At 39.2% G+C, this 23,335-nt stretch overlaps 4 protein-coding genes across 7 annotated transcripts; 1 reads left to right on the top strand and 3 right to left on the bottom strand.

Moving 5' to 3' along the window:
- Positions 1–2,915: 2,915 nt before the first annotated feature.
- LOC103431391 (probable protein phosphatase 2C 27) lies at positions 2,916–6,069 on the top strand. 2 transcript variants are annotated; one of them, XM_008369544.4, is made up of 4 exons: positions 2,916–3,378; positions 4,263–4,460; positions 4,584–4,795; positions 5,077–6,069. In XM_008369544.4, exons 1-4 carry the CDS (start codon positions 3,229–3,231, stop codon positions 5,636–5,638), a joined length of 1,122 nt encoding a protein of 373 aa, XP_008367766.3. In that variant the 5' UTR covers positions 2,916–3,228; the 3' UTR covers positions 5,639–6,069. The 2 variants fall into 2 exon arrangements, with proteins under 2 accessions (XP_008367766.3, XP_008367765.3); XM_008369543.4 differs by having other exon boundaries at positions 2,916–3,420.
- Positions 6,070–6,629: 560 nt separating this feature from the next.
- LOC103431390 (putative glycerol-3-phosphate transporter 5) lies at positions 6,630–9,331 on the bottom strand. Of its 3 annotated transcripts, none has more exons than XM_029094815.2 (3): positions 7,684–9,331; positions 6,958–7,536; positions 6,630–6,801 (listed from the first exon to the last, which is right to left on the bottom strand). In XM_029094815.2, exons 1-2 carry the CDS (start codon positions 8,654–8,656, stop codon positions 6,986–6,988), a joined length of 1,524 nt encoding a protein of 507 aa, XP_028950648.2. In that variant the 5' UTR covers positions 8,657–9,331; the 3' UTR covers positions 6,630–6,801; positions 6,958–6,985. The 3 variants fall into 3 exon arrangements, with proteins under 3 accessions (XP_028950648.2, XP_070670971.1, XP_070670970.1); XM_070814870.1 differs by lacking the exon at positions 6,630–6,801 and adding an exon at positions 6,825–6,869; XM_070814869.1 differs by lacking the exon at positions 6,630–6,801 and having other exon boundaries at positions 6,871–7,536.
- A 72-nt stretch (positions 9,332–9,403) lies between these two features.
- LOC103431389 (110 kDa U5 small nuclear ribonucleoprotein component CLO) lies at positions 9,404–14,528 on the bottom strand. The gene is made up of 11 exons (XM_008369541.4): positions 14,310–14,528; positions 13,165–13,915; positions 12,888–12,956; positions 11,573–12,769; positions 11,361–11,459; positions 11,120–11,278; positions 10,782–10,867; positions 10,507–10,705; positions 10,233–10,343; positions 9,896–10,102; positions 9,404–9,775 (listed from the first exon to the last, which is right to left on the bottom strand). Exons 2-11 carry the CDS (start codon positions 13,903–13,905, stop codon positions 9,677–9,679), a joined length of 2,967 nt encoding a protein of 988 aa, XP_008367763.3. The 5' UTR covers positions 13,906–13,915; positions 14,310–14,528; the 3' UTR covers positions 9,404–9,676.
- A 1,648-nt stretch (positions 14,529–16,176) lies between these two features.
- On the bottom strand, positions 16,177–21,419 carry LOC139191682 (uncharacterized). Its single transcript, XM_070812675.1, has 2 exons — positions 21,256–21,419; positions 16,177–16,720 (listed from the first exon to the last, which is right to left on the bottom strand). Exons 1-2 carry the CDS (start codon positions 21,417–21,419, stop codon positions 16,177–16,179), a joined length of 708 nt encoding a protein of 235 aa, XP_070668776.1.
- Between the last annotated feature and the right edge of the window lie 1,916 nt (positions 21,420–23,335).

Here is a 23,335-nt window from a genome sequence, read left to right as displayed (position 1 = left end):
CTGATTTTATATAGTCTAGTAGGGTGCGGTGGGTACGTAACAAAGTGGATGTGTTTAGTAGCGGCCCAAATTCGGAGTACAAGGTTGATTTTCACACGTTTTCTTTTACACTTTTATCATTGTTATTCTCCTTTGATTTATTCAATTTGTAACGTGTTTAGTTATTAGGAATCAAGTAAGGAATCGAGGAATGAAAGAACTTAGGAATATGAGAAGTAACAAATGAGAATCGGATAAACTAAACCGTAGTTTATCTCATTCTTTGTTTGAAGGTGAGATCGGTATTTTTATTTATTTGTTGTGTTAGTAAACATCAGGGAAGTCAAGACTGAATGATTGTCTTTCCTCGTATACCCATTGTTGATAAGTAAATACATTATCAAAGGTTTTAAAAAAGCAAAACTAAAGAAAAGGACTTGAAAACTTTGAGTTTTAACGATAAGGACAAAATAAAGGGTAAAGTGAATAGTATCAGGATTGATTTTTTAGTGTAAAAATAAGATTTTTCTTTTAAAGAAACAGTATCGAGAACTTTTCGTTAAAATTCGTTTTAAAAAAAACGTTGAGTGCACATGGGAAAATGAGTGTTTGAAATATCTATCCATCGCATATATATTGTCTAGTTGGCATAATAGGACAATCCCTACGTATTTTTAGTGGGAGTTTTTTTGCTCACCATCATTTAGTGTGGTGTATGCTCACCATCCTATTTATTACCGTTAGATGGGTTTGAATTTCGAGATTCGTGTAGTGGATAAGCACAAATCTCAAAATTCAAACTCATCTAATAATGATAAATTAGATGGTGAGCATAGACTATACTAAATGGTGGTGAGCAAAAATGTACTCATTTTAAGTTTTTTGTATGAAGTCGTAGAGTGGATAATATTATGCCACGTCAGGCCCTACCGACCGCGTATTAGTCTCCCTCCCTTGTGTTGGAAGTTAAGCAAGCAGCGGACTAGGAAGATTCCTTCTGTGTTTAATAAGCTAATTACCCACTATTAACAATTAAATATTCCAGAAAAGAGGAAGAAATAGCTCCTCCTTTCTCCTTTTCCTTACTTTGAATTTTTTGTCCCACGTAAAAGGAGAAAGCCTGAAAGTGCTTTTGAACCACGTGCAAGTGAATTCGGTAAAGGTTGAGAAAATGTCAAAAAAATATGGTGTTGGTGGACAACTTGTAGAGTAGTGGATGGTATTGAAGCAAGCAACCCTTCGTAGAGGCAAAAGAAAAAGCATGAAAGACTTCTAAGATGATACTGTTGCGTTATCTCAAGTTAATGTTTATGTGAAAATGTTAAAACGTATCATATTGTAAGAACTTGTAAATATCCCAACTGCGTGGTTCTCAATGTAAGTAAATTTCTAACTATCTTTCTATTGTTTTAAATATAAATGAGATTATTTTTTTCTCTCTGTCTATTCTCGTGATGAGGAATATAGAGAAAACCTATATATCTCGATTACATTCAAGAATTCAATGTCATTGTCTTGCATTATCATTTTCTCAACTAACATGTCCTTTGGTTTCGCCTTCAAACTTTTTGGGGGCAATTATTGTCAAATTAAATTAGACAAACTTCCTCATGTAACTTGTCTTTCAACTTATTAGGCTTTGGACGAATCTTATGGATTTGAAGGTTGTGGGGGCAGTAGAATTCCACCCATCATATTCCGAGGCTTGATGAACAAGCAAAGAAAAAATTAGTGAAAAAATAAAATAATTTTGGGTTAAGTATTATGTGTTAACTTAATCGAACCAACTAATCTTGTCTTTTGTGTTATGGAAAGTCATGCAATGAACCAAAACCCAGCATATGTAGTTGCTTGTATGTTGGAAGATTATCCCAAATCCCATCCTTGTAGATTTTTTCTTCCATTTTTGGCCAAACATTCTTCTATTTTTGACCTTTTTTAGTTTAGTCGCTCCGTACTAAGTTTAGTAGTATTTTTTTATAATTGTAAGTGACCGGTCTTAGTTATGATTTTCGTAAATCAACAGTTAAGTTACTGAATCCCATAGCAGTACATGATATAACATAATTCTTTGTGAATTTTTTTATATTTATTGAGCGCATTTTCGCTCATCTTTTAAAGTGAGGGTGATGCTTATTTTTCATTGATTGTCATTAAATTAGTTTAAATTTCAAAATCTAACGGTAATCAACAATGAGTGAGTGAAACAAGTTTCAATCATATTTACTTCTTTTTTATAAATGCATTTGGTCATTGCACTCAAAATAGTATATTCCCACAAATGCGCAACGCATCTAATAATATATTGTAAAAAAGGACGATTAAGACTGATAATTTGGCTAATTGTGGTTAAGACCAAACTATTGAATTAATTAGTAATTAGTGGTTAAGGCATTTTTAAATGGAACTTTTTTTGTTTCTTTAGTTGTGGCATTCATTTAATCATTTTAGTCAAATGGCAATTTAGATATAACTAAAAACAAAACAAAGGCAACTTTTAGATATTTTCGAGGACATTTCTCCCATATGAGATCAAATCTTCTAACTTTCTGTGATCTTATAAAATAAAGATACTTATTCAACAAAAATATTAAAAAAACATTAATGCATGACGTACAAACTTTAACAGTTAAATGTGCACGGAAGAATTTTAAGAAATTAATTTAACAAAGCATATACGAGCTAATTAAAAATAACTTGTACTATTTAACAATGTATAGTAAAATGAGCAAAACGTGTATTATTATTGTAAATATTAATTTTAAAGGATAAATAATTCCATTTAACTCCAAATCTTGATAGATTTTGGAGGTCATTTGTGAATATTTTAATTTCGTATATATCCGATTATTTGTCAAAGAAAATAAACATAAAACATTTTGAATATTGAAAGTGGGAAAAAAATTAAAATAATATCATAAGAACCCAACAAACTCGTTTCCAGCCACGCTTTCGCATAAAAGTCTGAATTCCTCTCTCTGTCTCTCTGTCTCTCTCTCTCTCTCTCTCTCTCTCTCTATCTCTGTCAGAGACTACGACAACTACTACTACAATAACCAGAGGCCCCTACGACAACTACTACTACAATAACCAGAGGCCCCAATTTCCCACTCACTCACGTTCTCTCAGAATCTTCTCACCGGAGTCACCCACAAATCTTATATTTTTCTTCCCTCTCCGTTTCTTACTACTTTCCGATTCCCTCCGCAACTCCGCAGCACCGCCATTAACGTCTTCACCGGAAGAAGCATGTGCCTGATAGACGCAGAACAGCTCGGTCAAGAAATGGGCAACAGGGAGAATAACAAGAACATCGATTCCAACGACAATGACAACGAGCAGTGGTCTCTGCAAGTCGACCGGAAGGAGGAGAATTTGGACCGGGAAACTCCTGCTGTGGTGAGCTCAAGTACCCAGAAAAACATGCTCAATTCGTTTCAAGTAAAAATTCTTGTCCTTTGACTGCTTAAATATGTTGGGTTTGTCTCAATTTTGAAACTTTTTAGGACCCAAATTGAGTCCGGTCTTTTGAAAACCCTGTTGAATTCATTTCAAAGTTAAACTTCTGGGCCTTTGACTGCTTGGCTTTGTTGGGGTTGTCTCAGTTCTGAAGCGTTTTAGGAGGTTAAAATTGAATTCTGGGTCTTTGTTTTCTTATGGGATTGATGATTGGAAATAACTTTTACCCTTGATTATTTACTTTAGCTTTTGGTTAATTTTTATATTCATGTACTGTTCAAATAATTTTTCTGTAGTAATTAGTTTGTACAGCTTCATCCTACAGGAAAGTTTTCTGCTTGAACCCTTGAGCCATCCTATTCTCTTCAGCTGTGATGGAAGTTGTTTTTCCATATTAAAACCAACCCTATTTGGTAAATTTCACTTCTGAGTCTCGCTTTCATTGATCGTGAGGCGATTCGTGTACAAAAGTTATGTATGATTATGATTAAAGCTATTCCTTTCAAAGATTTCTTGGATTGTGGAATAGGGAGGGAATTGATGCTTTTTTTATGTATTGACTTTGCTTTAGTAGCTTTTCATATGAATCATATTCCATCCTTTCGGTGGAATCCGTTGGCGTTGATGTTTAGGTGCTATGTAAACTTTTGTGCATTAATTTTGTGGTTGGAAAACATTTTTTCGTTGAAACTGTGCATATGATGCTTGGATGAAACTTCTCCTTACTTTCTTGAATATGAATTTCGAAACTTTGTTTCCTTGATCTTTCTACTTGCATTCCTTCACATGCTGATTCGAGTTCCTTCATGTTGGCTGCCTATTAGCTTGAAAGCATAGGTGAGGATACAGTGGTTGCAGACAGAAAGCAAAGCCTGTTCAACTTTGTTCCTGCCCTCAGGTCAGGAGAGTGGTCTGATATTGGGGGTCGAACCCATATGGAGGATACTCATTTATGCATTGGTGACTTAGCTAAGAAGTTTGGTTATAATCTACTCAGTGAGGAAGCTATCTCTTTCTATGGTGTAAGTTTTTCTCGCCCTCTTCTGTTTACGACAATTCAAACCATCCCAATGAAAGCTCGTAACGGTTCAGACTTCTGTTTTTTCACCAATCTTAATGATGTAAATGGAAATTTGAATAAACAGGTATTTGATGGTCACGGAGGAAAGGATGCAGCACACTTTGTTCGTGACAATTTACCAAGAGTCATTGTTGAGGATGCTGACTTTCCTTTAGAACTTGAAAAGGTGATAACAAGGTCATTTATGGAGACAGATGCTGCGTTTGCAAACAAGTGTTCTCGTGAGGCTTCCCTTGCTTCTGGCACAACAGCACTCACTGCAATGATATTTGGGAGGTAAGGAACTCGTTCTTGTGGTGTAGGTTGGTTTTTATTTATAATCACGGTGTTGAATTACAAGTAGTGTGTTGAATAATCTTTCACTACGATTCTTGGCCATCAGGTTAATGAGTAAGAGCAAAAACTTTATAGGCCCGTTCATTCGGTGTTACGCGGAAAAATGAACTGTGTCTGTTTAATGAGAAAAAATATAAATAAAAATAGTATCCATGCCCTATACCTCCCTGCTCGAGTTCCAGAATTAACCTGTTTCACCGTGAAATTATTATTTTTAACAGGTCTTTGCTTGTGGCAAATGCCGGAGATTGCCGGGCTGTATTATCACGATGTGGAGTGGCTATAGAAATGTCGAAGGACCATAGGCCCTGTTGCACAAAAGAAAGAATGCGTATTGAGTCCTTGGGTGGATATATTGATGATGGGTATCTAAATGGTCAGTTAGGTGTAACCCGTGCATTAGGTAATTGGCATCTTGAAGGAATGAAGGATGCGGGTGAAAGGGGCGGACCCTTGAGCGCTAAACCAGAACTTAAACTGATGACACTGAGCAAAGACGATGAGTTTTTGATCATTGGCACTGATGGGATATGGGAGATGTTCACCAGCCAAAACGCTGTTGATTTCGCTCGAAGGAGACTGCAAGAGCACAATGATGTGAAGTTGTGCTGCAAGCAAATAGTAGAGGAGGCAATAAAGCGGGGGGCAACAGACAATTTGACGCTTGTTATGGTGAGTTTCCACTTGGAGCCACCCCCACATGTGCTGGTAGAGAGACCTAGATTCAGACGAAGCATTTCTGCCGAGGGACTTCAGAATCTCAGATTCTTCTTAGATGGATAGAATTACTCTATTATCTGTCAATAATTCCCTGATGGCCAACCGGTCAGCAATAATACAGCCAATGGACCGGAGTTGGCCTCGTGTAGATGCATTCATCCAGAAACGGACTGCCGATTCGCTTCCCTTTATGTCCGGTGCACCAATCTGTTCCAGAGATGAAGGATGCAGAAGATGTTCGTATTATCAAGTTTTGGAATAAATACTTGTACCGTATTGGCAGACAAAAGAATTAGAAGGCTTCGCGTTGTATATCTGAGGTAATCAGGCTGGTCGGATAGACGGGGAGATTGTCCGTTATTGTACCTTAGATGATTAAGGCATGTGCACATAATTCTTATTCTGCAAAATTTGTAATCCTTATTATTGGTATACGAAGGAAGGAAAGTATGTAATTATATACTTTAAAAGAAAAGTTCGTAACATTCTTCAAACCTAGTATGCATACCTTTCATATGTCGTTCGCTTTCTCACAAGTCCTGCTTGCATTTTTGTAGCAGCCTCTGAAAACAACTCGGCCATGGAGTCGAACAACTCAACCATGGAGCTGAAAACTTTAGAAGGCCGCATCTGAAATCCGTTCACAGCGATTACGCGTCTTCTGCGTACTAGTATGAAGATTCTTCTTCTCGATCCGTATCTGTTTCTTTCGGTCTGTTTCTTGCACAAAATCCTCCTCCCGAGTCTTCTGGCAAGCTTGTCAACCTCCCTCTTTTGTTGGCGCTCCTTGCGTTGTTGATCCCTCAGGGCCCGGACATCTTTCGCGAAGCTTTTCAAGGCGCAAGTCATTGCTTGATATGGTAGCTTATCTAGGCCAGCTGAACATGTCGACAGATTGCAAGCGAGGCAGATTGCTTCTGAGCCATGTCGGTCTCTAACATCCTCGAAACATGCAAACCAGAATCATACAACCGCCCGGAAGTAGTCTTCGACATCTTTCAATGCTTCCAACAGTTCTCTCTCTTCTCTGTCCCCTTGTTTTACATTCGGACAGTTACTCTCAATCTCCACCCTTTTCATTAACTTATCTTTACCGTCATCACAGGGAGATTCCGATTTCTCTCACCTCACCATCCAAGCAATCGGAACCTCCATGTGGTTGCCGGCACTGTTTGATCCCAATATCGCGCTATAATCTAAATTTTTCTGCAGCTGAATTCCTCCATCTACATTCGAAGAGCACGTCAAATTTTCAAAATGATGGCTTTCTTCACTGACTGTCGACGCGACAAATCTAGACCAAATTGAAGAATTTACAATCAATAAGTTGTGTTCTGACTAATGAATGTAGTACAAAAGAATGAGAGACAAAAAAAACGTACACGGAAATGGATCTGCGTAAAATCTCAGTCATTGACTGCCTTCTATGCCGTTAAACAAATACCATTTTCCCTCATTCAATTTCCCTTTAATCTCGGCTCTCGCAATCCGAATCAAAAACAAAGTTGCACAGAAAATAGCAAGAATTAGCATAACAAACACGTTGTTCCACCCCTTTGTGGAGATATACCCCGCCAAAAGCGGGCCAAGAGCTGCCCCAACCGAACCTGTTCCGTCTATGATTGCCGTTACAGTAGCTAATGCTCTGGAATTTCCTTTGATCGTGGTTTGCGTACCAAGATCAGCTGCAACGGCTGTTGTGATGAGTGAGTACGGGCCATTCACCAGCAATCCAGAAAGAAACATCAAGACAATGTTGGCAACCATCGATAGGCTGCCATAAAGCCGGTAGAGAACAAGGGCGGGAATGGAAAGTAACAAAAATGCGATTGAGGTTACAGCTCGAGCTTCTATCATATCAGATATTAATCCTGCTAAAATTCCGCCAAGGACACCTCCAACATCGAATATGGCTGAAAGGTTCCCGGCAGTTTTGTGTGACAAATGCACGCCGGCAACAGCTGCATGGTGTAAAGAAACTCATAATGAAAACAAGAATAACGAAGGTGGTCGCTTAAAACTAAAGCATGAAACCCTACAATAATCCCAAGCCGATCCCAAGAATTCAATTGCAAAATCATGTACACAAATCTAACTGGAGAAGGTACCTGTGTGCCTTATGTAAAAGGGCAACCAGTACAGAAAAGTGTAAGACACAAGCTTCGAAAAGAAGAGGCAGAAAGCAAATGGCGCCACACCCGGTAACCTCCATGCCTCCAGAAACCCAATTGCAGCCAAAGAACCTGTGTCTGCATCGGCATCGGCATCTGCATGCTCTGTTCCAAGAAGCCCTGCTTCCTCTGATTCTACTTTCCCCTCCAAATTCTTCACGCCATTAATTTCCACATTCATCTGAATCTCCTTCACTGGAGACTCAAACCCCAAGTCTTCTGGACACACGGGGAGAAACAGAAACACCACAATCCCAACCAAAATCACCAAGACCCCGGGCACCACAAAGGACCAACCCCATCCGAATTCCAAAACCCCTGATGCCACAACCGACCCAATGATGTTTCCAACCGAGGTATGTGCGCTCCAGACCCCCATGATCAACCCCCTCTTCCCTTTCTCAAACCAGTTTCCCACAATAGCCACCACACAAGGCCACCCAATCGACTGAACCAATCCACAAAGAACTTGAACCACCATAAAGTACCCCAATACATGAACATCAAACCAATATCCTAACCCGAAAAATATTGTTAAAATGCCACTACACATCATCCCAAATACAAGAAACAGCCTCAAATCAATCCGATCACCGACATGCCCTGCAAAGTACATTCCGATCGAATACGCGGAAAGAAACGCAAGATCAAGCTCTCCTAGCCGGTGGGTGCCCCGGGGACCATCAAAGGGAGCCCACCCCGTGTCGACGGAGCTCGAATTGGCCTGAAATGTGGGCCCAAGCACGCTCTTGACAATGCTTGGGGGCTTTCTGGAGGCATGGAAGGAAGCATAGGCGAGGAAGGTGATGGTTAGGGCTGAAATTTGGTGGAAAGCTAGGGTTTTGTGTGGGGGTTTGAGATTTGGAAAAAAATTGAGAGCTGGAGCTAGGGTTAGGGTTTTGGATTGCATTTTTGTATTTGATCCCAATATACTGCAATTCTCATACACAAAAATTCTATACAGAAATGCTCAGATTATACAGTGAATGTAAGTACAGAGAAAAATGGTGGGTCCATAAAGATTGAATCTTTAATTGCACAGAGAATTTACTGACTGCAAAGGATTGAAAAATGTACAAAACCCTAACTTTTACCTGATTTTTCCGATCAAATTCTGATTGTTGCAGAGGGGAAAAGGGGGACGAGGCTAGGGTTAGGGTTCTTGGATTTGCCTTTGTATGATCCGATATCGATCGAAAATGTATGAAAATATCTGTATAGCAATGCATGAAAAGAAAAATAATATGGATTTCAGATTTGTAGTGAAATTTGGAGGAGGAAGACCTGAAATTCAACGGTTGGGGCTTTCCTGGTAATGTCATTTCTCAGAAAACCCTCTGTTTACCTAATTAATTATTAATTTGGAAATAAAAAAACAAAATATATGGAAAAGAAACAAGGAAAATTCTCTCTCGCCCTTCCACCTCTGGATCAATTAAAACTTCTTATAAGAAAACGAATACGGAAAATCATGGAAATGGAAGAACTTGATGACGAGGGTCAGTACTCGAAGCTAATCACAAGCTAATCACACACTGTTATACATAAATGTTAAAACACGTAATAACGCATAATTAGCTTGAAATGTTAGTGTAACCAAGTTTCTCTCGTAAAAAAAAAAGGATAACACATGTATCAATTAGAGAGAGAACAATAATTTAGAAATTCTCACATCACTGTATCTATGCATTGATGATCGCATCGATTTTTCTATTAAGTTTGAAGGATTTGACGAATATCGGGTACAACGGTCACAAGAGTACTTGGACGTCCAAAAGTTACAACAGCTAGATTTACTCTTGCATTCAAAATTGTAACTCGTAAGCTCAACACTACAAATACTTCTACTGGTTTTCATCGTACTAAAATCACGTACGCTCTCGTTCCTCAACTTTGGCACTGTGGACACCGTATTGTGAAGCTGCTACGATCATATCATTTGGAGATGAAGATCAGCTGCCTGCTGAGCCAGCTCCACCATCATAGCCTCGTCGAAGAATTTGTTGATGCTCACATCCTCGCTCATTCCCTGGAAAATTGAACAAAAGAAAACTCAGCCATATAACGAGGCAGCAGTGCATGGTTTGGGAAAATTATGTTTTCTAGAGGTACCAAAAGTGGAAGAGAAAGATAGGACTGAATGTTTTACCTTTCTACGTCTTGTCTTGACCATAAACTCACGGGCCAGATGCTGAATCGGGGCAGGTTCAAGGGGTCGCAGAACGATGCTCTTATCAAGTGGATCCCCAGGAACTATAGCCCAGTGATCGAACACTGAGAGGCAGAAAGCCTGTCCTTGGGTATGGTACCTCAAGTCAGTTTCAAAGCCAAAAGATTCAATCACTGGTAAGAACGCCTGAAATTCCATGGATGAGAAAAATAAATGAAATCAATATTATGGCTGAACATTCTTCAATCTCATGATAAAATCCAAGACCAGTATAATGGAATTAAGACTCGACAAAAATAAAGTTGATCCTACAAACCTTGACGATGTAAGCAGGGGTCCCAGGTTGAGGAACATCAGCTGTAACATGTCCACGCCTGCGAGATAGAACAGTGTAGATTGCAGAAATACAGTCGATGGGTGTTTGTATCTGAAACAACAGCATAAAAAATTAATCAGAAAATCAAAGTGCGGCGCCCCTCGCTGAAGTGAGGGGATTCATACATTAAGCAATCTAAATTCCTGAGGACTTGAATACAACCCTTTTTGAAGATCAATATCATTATGATGTCAGTGAAGAAGCAAGGATTTACCTCCACATAATATACTGGTTCCATAAGCCGCGGTGTTGCCATCAGGAAAGATGAATAGGCCACACGTCGGGATGTAGGAATGATCTGGCCAGATCCACGATGCAATGGCTCTTGGGCAATCCTTGCATCCACAATTTTGAACTTTACATTTCTGATTGGTTCATCACAAAGGGGTCCTTCTCGAGCACCCCACTGAAACCTGTGCCATAACACATAGTGAGCAATAAATTGAAACAACAATATAGGGGAAAAGAACAAGAATTCTAGTAAAATACCCTTGAACAATCGAATCCTTCACAGCATTTAGCAAGCTTTTGTCAACTTCAGTGGAAAGTGTGTCATCTAATAGAATGTTAGGTCCCTGCAAATATACCCTTTTGTCAAACAAAATCATACCAGGCCTGGAACGTATAAGTAGAATTTGAAGAAACGAAGAGGGAGGGAGAGATGAATAAAAGAAAGTTATGTCACAAGGTGATTTGCTACCCGCCTGTTGGGGGCGGGGCTATATAAAGCTATGTTTATACTCTAACCATTAAGATTAAAACAGAACCAAGGACCACAAAAGAACTTCATAAACAAAATAACGTGTTGCCTATAACAGGTGCATTACCTGCTTATCAGGGCCAAATGCCCATATGGACCGTGCAGCAAGAACATCCCACTCATATCTAGTCTGGAAAAAATTGCCTATATCCTTCCGAGACCAATCAATGCTTACAACACCATTCTCAATGTCCTCAGCAAGTCCTCTCTCCAATGGCTCTGCAATCTACAAAAGGACAAAGGTTTTTAGAGATTATAATTTAAAAACTGAATCACATAAAATTTCTGAAAATTAGGTTGCTTCTTACCATAGTTATTTTATTCTTCTTATTGGGTGTTTCAGCAAAACATTTCATTGACGAAGACTCCACCACTGTTTCACAAAATGAAACAACAGGATCCGCAACCTACAAACAAAAGCATATCCAGAAGAAGATACAGTTTTTATATCCTGGTGGAAAAATATTACTATAAAAGAAAAAAAGTGAAGAGAGGATGAGAACTGGGAGCAAACAATTACCTTGACTTCTACTTCCGAATAAAGCTCTCTTAGGTCCTTCATTATTGAATCCAAGTAGAGTTCTCCTGTCCCTAATATTGTGTGCTCCCCGGACTCCTCAACTTTAGTGATTGCAAGAGGATAACTCTTGCTTATCTTTCTTAGTCCCTCCACCATCTTCGGCAGCTCACTTGGATTTAGTGGCTCGGTTGCTGTTTTCACAACTGGCAGAGTATTGAACTGAAGAGGACGGAAGATGTACACATCCTCGTCATAATATTCATTACATAGGGTGGCAGTTTTCATAATAGAAGCATCCACACCTTCAATAAGAACCCAAGTACCAGGAGGAGCCTCGGCTATTGGTATCCTGTCTCTAGCTTGATACAACCATAACTTTGTCACCTCTTTGACTGTCATGTCCTCCTCGTCCTCTGGTGAATAGCCTTCTCCCAGTACCCGTACAGTCTGCCCCGTCTGAATCTTCCCACTATAAACCCTACCAAATGCATCAAACACACTACAGTCGGACTTGGGATACAATTTTGTCACATTGACCATCAAAGGACCATCAGGATCACAATCTTTCATGGCCCTGTAAATCAAAGAGTCTTTTGGTCCAGTATATATATGGTCTACTTTCCTAGTTGCGGCACCTTTAGGGGAAGGAATATGTTGAACCAGCATATCAGTAAAGCCTGAGGCAGATCCAAAGACTGAGCTACAAGCCAACCTCAGCAGAGGTCTAACATTCAACTTGTAAGCTGCATTGCTGAGTGTGACACCAAATTCGGCAAGAGTTGCCTCCACACTCTTTTTATGTTCTCCAATCACCTGGCTATAAATCTTATACAGGGGTTCGAGCACAAATTGGACAAATGACCTTTCTCCTCCACTGGCAGGGGGTTTTCTCCTGAAACTCCTGTCGTCCTGATGATAGTACATATCTCCCCAGAGACGAGAAGCAAACTTATCTACGTCCGTATTATCGGCCCCGTGGAGTTTAAGATATAGCCTTGCAAACGATTGCAACGTGAATGACCATCCTGCGGTAGCACTTGCAAAGCAAACATTTCCTGCAACAGGGTCAATAGTTTGTACATTGCCAGCAGTCGAAGAGGCCGCAGTTATGTGGGTATTAATGACGTCCAAAGTATGCCTTATCTTGAAGTAAGCATCTCTTGGGGGCAATTTGAGTTCTGTTATCAATCTGTCAACCTTTGACATGAAAATTCATGTTGGTAAGAATAACAATATAGTTAATGGGTTCATACCATCACATAATGGGGGAAAAAAAAGAGAAATAAAGAAGCCCTGAAATAGGAGAAAATCGTACCTTGTTGATTACAACCACAATTGGTAGTCGCTCTTGGATTGCATGGCGTATAGCCCTCTCGGTATTTACCTGTTAATCAAAATTATATAATCTTCTAAGCAAGCGGCATATCATACCCATTCAGACATTCTTCTACAGATAAAGCAATAATGTATGACAGCTATATCATGTTGATGAAGATCTTAAATTAATAAAAACAGAAAACTATAGTATAATAAAGGGCACAATATCATGTTGCATATTCATTATTCAATGAAACGAAAGATGAGTTGCTTACCATCATTCCTTCTGCAGCGTCCACAATCAAGACAGCACCGTCAGCAAGCCTGAGGGCTGCAGTCATTTCGTCAGAGAAATTGACATGACCAGGGGTATCCATGATGTTGCACAAATACGATTTAGACCTGCTATCCTCGAGTACAAGGGACATAGGAACTGCTTTAATGGATATCCTCCTCTCTTGCTCATCAATCCTTGTATCAGTGTACCTCATGTGCTTCTCACTATTTGAATCAAAAGTGGACATATGGTGAGTCTGCTCTACCAACATATCCATGAACACCGTCTTCCCATGCTGCAAATGCCCAACAAGTGCAACATTCCGAACCAGAGATGGGTTTGACATGAGTCCCAAAAGGAACTGATTTGACACGTAGGTGGAAGAATCCTTGACACCAACCTCAAACTTGACATTCCTAACAGGCTTAATAATGGGTTGTTCCAGAGGCTGTGCATCTTCATCCATAACCAATGTCTCAACATCTTCACCGTAGACCTCTTCAGCGGTTGGATAATACTTTTTGTCCTCAGCAAGGACAACCTGGTTATCCATATCGACATCATTGGCGGCAGTCAGCCACCCATTGGGACCAGTAGCTGCATCATCGCCGTCCGATGCAGCCCCATCCTCTTGCCTATCGGGTAGCTCCTCATCCTCGTCCTCTCTATCACTCTCTTGATCAGACTCAATTTCCGGGCCTATGTAGTTCCCGAACTCATCGTACAGACTGTCATCCATTCTACCAAATCTGCTATTTCAAAAAAAAATCTATTAGTTCACTGAACACTAATTAATCCACTTAAATCAAATGGATTTCGACTAAATTCGGTACAGGAACAAATTGGTCGTGTTAATTTTCTCCAAGTAACACAAAAATCAAATTTTCATTCAAATTTCGGAAATCTGGCAACAGGGTTTAAACATTAAATGCAATTTAACACTAATGAATCCACTGAAATTAAATGGGTTTCAACCACAATCCGAAGAGAAACAAATTGTTGGTGCTCTCGATTTTCTCTAAGATAAAGAATAATCAAATTTGTTTCCAGATTTCGGAAATCTTGCAACAGGGTTTAAATATAATTACACAAAAAGACATACATTCGTAAGTGAAAGATGCGAAGCAGAGAAAGCACCGTTACCTGAAAATCTTCTAGGGCAGAGCCGACAGTCGAAAGCACAGTTCGAAGAGAGAGAGGAGAGAGAGGGGTTTATGGAGGGGGCTTCTAGGTGGTGTGCGAATATGCGAAGGCGTAGGGGTTTCTGAGTCGCAAGCAAGTACTGTTCGGACTTCTTCGTTTCCTTTCTTCGCTACTGAGCCATGTAGAATGTAGTGGTGCTTTTGGAGACTAAATTTTGGGCCTTCTTGCTTTGGAGTTTATATTTAATTTGAGCTTTTATTGGGCTTAGGGTTTGGGTTTAAGAAAAATTTTGGTTAAATAAGAAAAAATGGCAAAATACTCTCGATTCTTGTCAAATCATTTTGATTCATTGTTTATTAAATTAAAGGTATTTTTATCATTTTGATCTTTATTAATAGAGATTTCAAATGGAATGATCAAAATAATTGACAGTAGACAAACTCAGAAACCACTTCTATTGATTTTAAATCTCAAAGATCAAAGTGAAGAATCATATCAATCTCATAAACCATTTCGCTAAAAAGCCTTAAATAAAAAAACATTACCAATCTTAATACTAATCTCACTTCAAAGATTATCTAAATGAAAAACAAATACTCGAACACAAATTAATCGAAGAGAAAAGCATTCTATATTCAAACATCAATTTTGCTTGTTTGTGTTCGATATGTAATACATTGACAAATTTATTCTACTTCCTAATATATAGCAAGCAAGAAGAAATTTTTGAACAAAACAAAATAGAAAAGGCACCATTTCAACAACATGATGACGAACAGAAAGATGTTCATTCACAAACAAGCAAGATTAAGATGTCCAAGAAAAATCTTTGTGAACATCGAGCCCATAAGCAATGCCAACTTTCTGATAATTGAGGACATATGTATATAAATCTAACTTTTATAGCATCTTTATCTTTTGAATAATTAGTGATTGAAGACTACAATATATGTACATAATCTAACTTTCCTAGTACTTGTATCATTTGAACAGTGCCAATCTTTTTATAAGTATAAAATTATACAAGCCCTTTAAAGGGAGAGATCGTTTTTTTTTTTGTAAGAAATAGGGATTTGTTGTGGGATCTATTCAATATCAAACAGTAACGATCTGAGCCGTTTATTTTGTAAATCTAAATTCTCAGATCATTTATGCAAAAATTCTATTTCATCCGAAACTATTTGTTAATTTAGCATCACGTGAAATTTCAATGTTCTTTTAAATATAGTGTTCGTCAATTTCTTTGAACTCAATTAAATGCCTCAAATATTTTCAAATTGATAATATCTTGCAAGGATAATCTATAAGGTGCAACTTGGAAAATAGATGGTTCGGATCGTTGAAGTTCAATGTGATGTTAGCCGCACAACCAATCCTTTTTTTTTTTAATCAAAAATGAAAGTCCTTCCCTTGAAGACTATAAAAAATCTACTTTTTATAACCTCTGTTCTGGTAATGTATATATTTCCAAAACATTTTAAACTCCAGCAACATCACACAACCACGTTTGCTACTATTTCTTTGATATCCCATCTTACCATCTTTAAATTCTACCGATATATATAATAATTAGAGATCATTGGAAATAGATTAATTATCAAGAATGATAAAAAGGTTTCTAAATAAAGCACTAGAGAAAAGAGCAATCATGCATATACTATAAATGGAAATATCATAATATGCAGCATATTCAACATAGTGACAGACACATGATCCTCCCCAGATCCTCTCCAGATGAGCTGGTCTGGTGGTGATCTTAATTCTTAAACATGATTAGTAAACTAATTAATTATAAAACATGAACAGCATATATATGTATATATATATACACTACTTCTTGTACACCAGAAGTTCTTGGCCGAGACCATTAGTTAGCACTTAGCAACGAGTCAGCGACCACCTGGTCCACCTCCACCTGGTCCACCTCCACCTCCACCTCCACCTGGTCCACCTCCACCTCCACCCCCGTGTCCGCCTTGATGCCCTGGTCCTCCCGGACCGCCGCCTGGCCCTCCAAAACCGCCGCCGGGACCGCCAAAACCGCCGCCTGGCCCTCCAAAACCGCGGCCTGGTCCTCCCAAACCGCCGCCTGGCCCTCCCAAACCGCCGCCTGGTCCTCCAAAGCCGCCTCCTGGTCCTCCAAAGCCGCCGCCTGGTCCTCCGAAGCCGCCTCCTGGTCCTCCGAAGCCGCCTCCTGGTCCTCCAAAGCCGCCGCCTGGTCCTCCAAAGCCGCCTCCGCCTCCCGGTCCTCCAAAGCCGCCTCCGCCTCCCGGTCCTCCAAAGCCGCCGCCTTGTCCTCCCGGGCCTCCGCCGCCTGGCCCTCCATGACCGCCGCCGCCTGGCCCTCCATGACCGCCGCCTGGTCCTCCCGGACCGCCGCCGCCTCCTCCCGGACCGTGCATCTTCTTGATCTTGTTAATTTGATGTAGTTACACAGAGACTTGTAATGCTTCGATATAACTAGCTACTCTCTTCTTTTTGATTTGGTGTGGCGAACTGCTGAATAAAGTAGTGGGGTTTTATAATGCAATCATGTCGGTGCAAAAAACCAAAAGACCAACTTCCACTTGCATTATCTTCAAATGCTAGCCAGTAATTAGTAGCTACTTTTCTTCGTTGTGAAGGTGCCGCATAAAAAAAAGATCTTTCAAATTATATGAATTTTTATCCATCTAAAAATGTATAGGATACAAGAAGATTATACGTAATCAACTATTCTTTTACTGGGAATAAAATAAGGCTCTGTTTGGTATCCTATTCGAAAATTTTCATCATTTTTCAAAATATTTCTTAAGAACATTTATTGAAAATAATTTTCTTTAAGACTCAAAAACTTGATTGGTATGTGATTTAAAAATTTTAAATTTTACGACTTAAACTAGACAAAGAGATCTAAAAAAAGGGGTCACGGGAGAGAGAAAAATGAAAGAGGAGGAAAGAAAGTAAGAGATAATTGGAGGAAAGAGAAAGAAGAGAGAGGATCAAGGAAGAGAAGTGAGAGAAAGAACCGAAATAATGAAAAAAACGGATTGGAGGAGAGACGAAAAAATATTAAAAAAAAGAGAGAGAATGAGGAGAGAGAAATAAGAAAAGAGAAATAGAATTGGAGTGAGAGGAGAGAAAATAAATGAGTGAGTTTAAGTTTAAAAACTTTAAAAACTAATTTTTTGTATTTTTAGATAATAAACTATATTTTTTAATTTAGTTTTTTAAATAGTCATACCAAACAAGTTTTTAAGACCTAAAACTTGAAAATTATTTTTAAGTTTAAAAAGTTGAATTTAAGGAGATTATCAAAAGACCCTAGATTATTTTATAAGACTGGTAGTGGTAGACTGGTAGGTAGGAGCCAACCAAGATCCGTCAGCCCTTATCTACAAGTCGAGAAAGCCCTTATCTACAAGTCGAGAAAAAGACTTTCATGTCACCACGGGCTCGTACCTCAGAAGCTCGTTTTTGCAGCGATTAAATTACCCCTGACCTGCTGCATGTAGGGTTTTTAGTAATTAGCTGCAGTATTATATAGGGTTTTATTTGCTAATTGGTCTGCTTAGCAGGTTGTTTGTAGTTAGATTCGCATCGTACTTAAAATAAAAGGAGAGGAAATTTTGCAGTAAACCACACTGTGATCAGTTACTTCTGTAAGTACCAAATTAACTAATTAACTTAGAGGAAATTACACCCCCACAGAACCCATCTTATTATTTTATAGGGGCTTAATGATCTCTGTTCATTTATTTCATATGTTGTTGAGTGAAGTCCATAACGTAACCTATTCACAATTGCCATCCATCAAATTAAAAGTGTGTGCCATGTTATAAATCAACCCATGCTAGAGGTTTAGTGTTTATGAGTAAGTTTTATGTGAAAGTGTATACATATCTTAGCCTCTTAGGGTATGTTTAATAAACATGTGTTGTAGGTCCAAAAAGTTCCATAAACCTAAAGCAAATGAGATTCATTAGATTTAAAAAACCCGAGTTGTAGGTAAATTTTTCATAAGTTCAGCAGATTTAATAAATCCGAGATGGTAGTAATTTAACACCATAATTCTTGAACACAAATTAATGGAAGAGAAAAGTATTCCATATTCAAACATCAATATTGCTTGTTTGTGTTCGATATGTAATACATTGACAAATTTATTCAATTTCCTAATATAGAACAAGCTAGAAGAAATTTTGAACAAAACAAAAAAGAAAAGGCACCATTTCTACAACATGGTGACGAACGAAAGATGTTCATTCACAAACAAGCAAGACCTAAGATGTCTAGGAAAAATCTTTGTGAACATTGAGCACATGAGCAGTGCCAACTTTATGATAATTGTGGACATATGTATATATATCCAACTTTTATAGCATCTCTATCTTTTGAATAATTAGTGGTTGTGTTGATGCACAAAATCTGGTGGATCTTGGACCAACGTAAATCCGACTGTGAATCACACAAACGCACAAGAACACAAAGATGTATCGTGGTTCACCCCAATATTTGGACTACGTCCACACTGATGTTGATTCCATTTCACTGTATGAATGTATGGATTACAATAGATCGGCAAGGGAGCTCTATGTAGATGCAGCCCTTGCCATTTTGCTCTCTATTTGGCTGAAATGGTATTGCCCTCTATTGTTGTGAGGGATGTGAGATTCTCTTTTTTTCTCCCCTAGTGAAGGTGAGGATGATCCCTTTTATAGAGTAAGGGTTTCCTCATCTTACATGGGTTATAAGCTCAGTAATGAGGCCCAATATATGGTACCAACAGGAGTCCCCCAAGTCTTCAGTCAAGAGAGTTTTTTGACTGGAGACTTCAAATATAATCCATGTACGAGCCGAAATGACTGGATGTCGTCCAGAACTGGTACTCGACATAAGACGGTGTTTAACGTCAAGCAATACTCAGCTAGAGGTAGCACACGTTGCGAGGCTGCTCGGCTAGAGGCGATGCTCTCGGCCAGGCGGTTGCTCGGCTAGAGGCGGTGCTCGTTGCGAGGCGGCTCGGCTTGTTGCGTTCCTCGTTGCGAGTATGCACTCGACGTCGGCGTGTGCTCATTATGAGTTGATTCTTGACATGACTCGAGTCTGCTTGTCGGGTTCACTAGCGTGTGCTCATTATGTGGATGCAGCCCTTGCCATTTTGAGATCTGTTTGGCTGAGAGGGTATTGCCCTCTATTGTTGTGAGGGATGTGAGACTATCTTCTTTTCTCCCCTAGTGAAGGTGAGGAGGATCCCTTTTATACAGTAAGGGTTTCCTCCTCTTACATGGGTTATGGGCTTAATAATGAGGCCCAAAGACGAGGCCTAATATATGGTACCAACAGGAGTCCCCCAAGTCTTCAGTCAAGAGAGTCTTTTGACTGGAGACTTCAAATCTAATCCATGTACGGGCCGAAGTGACTAGATATCGTCCAAAACTGGTACTTGACATAAGATGGTGTTTAACGTCAAGCAATACTCAGTTAAAGGTAGCACACGTTGCGAGGCTGCTCGGCTAGAGGTGATGCTCTCGGCCAGACGGTTGCTCGGTTGGAGGCGGTGCTTGTTGTGAGGCGGCTCAGCTTGTGGCGTTCCTCGTTGCGAGTATGCACTCGATGTCAGCATGCGCTCATTATGAGTTGATTCTTAACATGACTCGGGGCCGCTTGTCGAGTTCGCATATTGGGTCTATGTGTCGGATCTTCGGATCGGGTCTTTGAGTCGGGGCCATACGTAGGGTCATCGAGTCGGGGCCATCTGTAGGGTCTTTGAGTTGGCTCCGTGAGTCGAGGTTCAAGCTCAAGGGTGTCCAGGCACATAGGTGTCCAAATAAGCGAGTATCCGAGCAAGTGGGTGTCCGGTCAGATAAGAGATCACCATTCGTACTAAATCTTTGTCACCATAAGCATGTGGCTCAGTGATATGTAGACATCAATAGTGTCGATAGACTTCTTTAATCAACAACAATGTTGATCAACAAAGTCCGTGTCATGAACCACCAAAGTTATGTCACCGTAACATTCAAATAATAAAAGGTGTAATTTGGTCAGACTTGCCACATGTTATGGAAAATAGTCATGTGATAAATCATTAATAATAATGTAAAACATATTATTATAACATGTCACCCCGTTCGTTTAGGTAGAAATGCAATTTATATGATAGTAAAGTAATGATAGTAGTAATGATGTGTATGCGTCGTGACCCGGCATGATAAGCACACAGCAGTAGTAGAAAAGCAGATATTGTGAGGTGCCGCACTATCAGATCATATATATATATATATATATATATATATTCTGAGGTGCCGTACTATATGCACACAGATCATGAAAGCAAATAATATATTGCTAACTGTGTACTAAAATATAAGTGTGATAGAAATGATGTGGTCTCCTCAAAGAATATGCATATTGTAAAGCGTTCACCAACACAAAATAATAATAAACTATTAAATAATAAACTAGTTCATGGATGATTAAATAATAAACTATCAAATAATACTGTGGTCTCGTCAAGCTACTGCTATTGCACAAGCAGTGGAGCGTGATGACATCCATGAAAGAAATGATGTGGTCTCTAATATGCATACTTTAAAGCGTCCACCAACACAAAATAATAATAAACTATTAAATAATAAACTAGTTAATGAATGATTAAAGCTGGCATGATTAAGGAATATAGATTTCTTATCTTCTTCACAGTTGTCTTGTGGGTTTTTTCAGAAAGTGGGCATCGTGGGAACATGCACTCCTCTTCATGATGAAAGTCTTATCTTTTTCAGAAGTTGGTGGGCATCTTCTCGATGCTCTCCCCAAGATCCCCACCACTGAAAGAAACCATCTCATGCAAGGCTAGTGACTCTTGTGTGAGATATGTCAATTCTAACTTATCCACCAAACTTCTTAGGATAGCTGGATCTGTTGCTGCCTCATTTTTACATGAAAATCGAGAGGTTGTGATCACTGTCGGTTGCTATCGTAATTGACGACCTTGGAATCCGCGAGCCAGCTGGAGTGTTGAATTATGGACCGTCCGATCGAGTTAATCCACTCCTCATTCTCTTTCTGTATTGCATCAGCTGCAGCCTCAAAGTCTAATCTCTCACGAGCACGAACTGCTTCTGACATATGACTAGCTCCACCAGACTCGGTAGATCGAAGTCCTCATTGGTATTTTTCCTTGAGAAACCACTCAAAATTTTCTTGCTTTGCAGGATCATCGTTGAAGGGTTTTGCAACTTCCAGCATCTCAACAGCATAACCGGGAAGATCGCCCTTCTTTCCAAACCCATCAAAATCCTCTCGATTAGATAACTCCGACCCATATTGGTCCAGCGACCTTCGTAACCAATAGCGATAAGTGGCGACTAACGACAAGGCGACCAAGGCGATGATTAAATTGCACATAACTATGATGGTGATACTGATTCGAGTCGGCATCTTCTTCTTCTTGCTCTGAAGTAACAGCACCTGCAGCTTTATCCGCGCCATGAGGTTCGAACTTTAACTCTAATCACGAAATCTTTGGGGGGTTGGTTGGATTGGGTCGCAGTGAGGTTCAAGTGTTTGAATCGGATAGAGAGAGATTATAGTTAGGTGGGCGATTTTAAGTAACCGATCTGGTTATAGGATTTTGCAGATTCACGGTGGTGGGATGAGAAAAATGAAAGAGAACCGACATAGATTTTCGTGTCGTTTCCCACAGACGGCGCCAAATGTTGATGCACAAAATCTGGTGGATCTTGGACCAACATAAATCCGACTGCGAATCACACAAACGCACAAGAACACAAAGATGTATCGTGGTTCACCCCAATGTTTGGGCTACGTCCACACTGATGTTGATTCCATTTCACTGTATGAATGTATAGATTACAATAGATCGGCAAGGGAGCTCTCTATGGATGCAGCCCTTGCCATTTTGCTATCTGTTTGGCTGAGAGGGTATTACCCTCTATTGTTGTGAGGGATGTGAGACTCTCTTCTTTTCTCCCCTAGTGAAGGTGAGGAGGATCCCTTTTATAGAGTAAGGGTTTCCTCCTTTTACATGGGTTATGGGCTCAGTAATGAGGTTCAAAGACGAGGCCCGATATATGGTACCAACATGTTGAACACTACAACTTATGTCATAATCTAACTTTCATAGTATTTGTATCTTTTGAACAATGCAATCTTTTGGTAAGTATAAAATTATACAGGCCATTTAAGGAGAGATCGTTTTTTTATTTTTTATTTTGTAAGAAAAGGGGATTAGTAGTGGGACCCATCCAACATCAAAACCTCAACGATCCAAAACCGTTTATTTTGTAAATCTCAATTTTTCATATCATTTATGCAAAAATTCAATTTCATCTGAAACCATGTGCCAATTTAGTAACATGATGAAATTTCAATGTTTCTTTAAACATAGTGTTTATCAATTTTTTTGAACTCAATTAGATGTCTCAAATATTTATGATTTGAATAATATTTTGCAAAGATGATCTATGAGGTGCAACTTAAAAAATAGACGATTTGAATCATTGAAGTTCGATTTGGTGTTAACCCACAACTAATCTTTATTTTATAAAAAAATAGAAGTCTCTTCCCTTAAAAACTGTAAAATTATATATACATCTCTCTCTCTCTCTCTCCTCTATGTATATATTTTCAAAACATTTTTAAACTCCAGCGACATCGCACACAGCCACTTTTGCAACTATTTCTTTGATATCCCATTTTACCATCGATTAAATTGTTAAAAAGAATTGTAATCTTCTCGTATTGTATCGATATATATAATATATTCAATTAAAGATTTTTGGGTTTGAATTAAAAATTGAAGTTCTTGGGTTCAAAACTCGTTAGAGTAGAAGCCAGACTTGTGGCCAGGAAAAAACTGAAATGCCTCTGTGAGTCTTCCCGGCCCCGGAAGGGATGGATAACCGTGACTTGCCATCAATTGTCCCCCCTTAAAAAAAAAAAATAAAGATCTTTAGAAATAGATTAAGATTTATTTTTAGCTATGTGCACTAGAACTCTATTTTAGTCTTACTTTGCTCTCT

This window comes from Malus domestica, chromosome 15, assembly GCF_042453785.1.
Source record: "Malus domestica chromosome 15, GDT2T_hap1".
Classification (NCBI taxonomy): domain Eukaryota; kingdom Viridiplantae; phylum Streptophyta; class Magnoliopsida; order Rosales; family Rosaceae; genus Malus; species Malus domestica.
The sequence above is the reverse complement of the archived record's forward strand: the minus strand, read 5'-3'. Positions and strand labels throughout refer to the sequence as shown.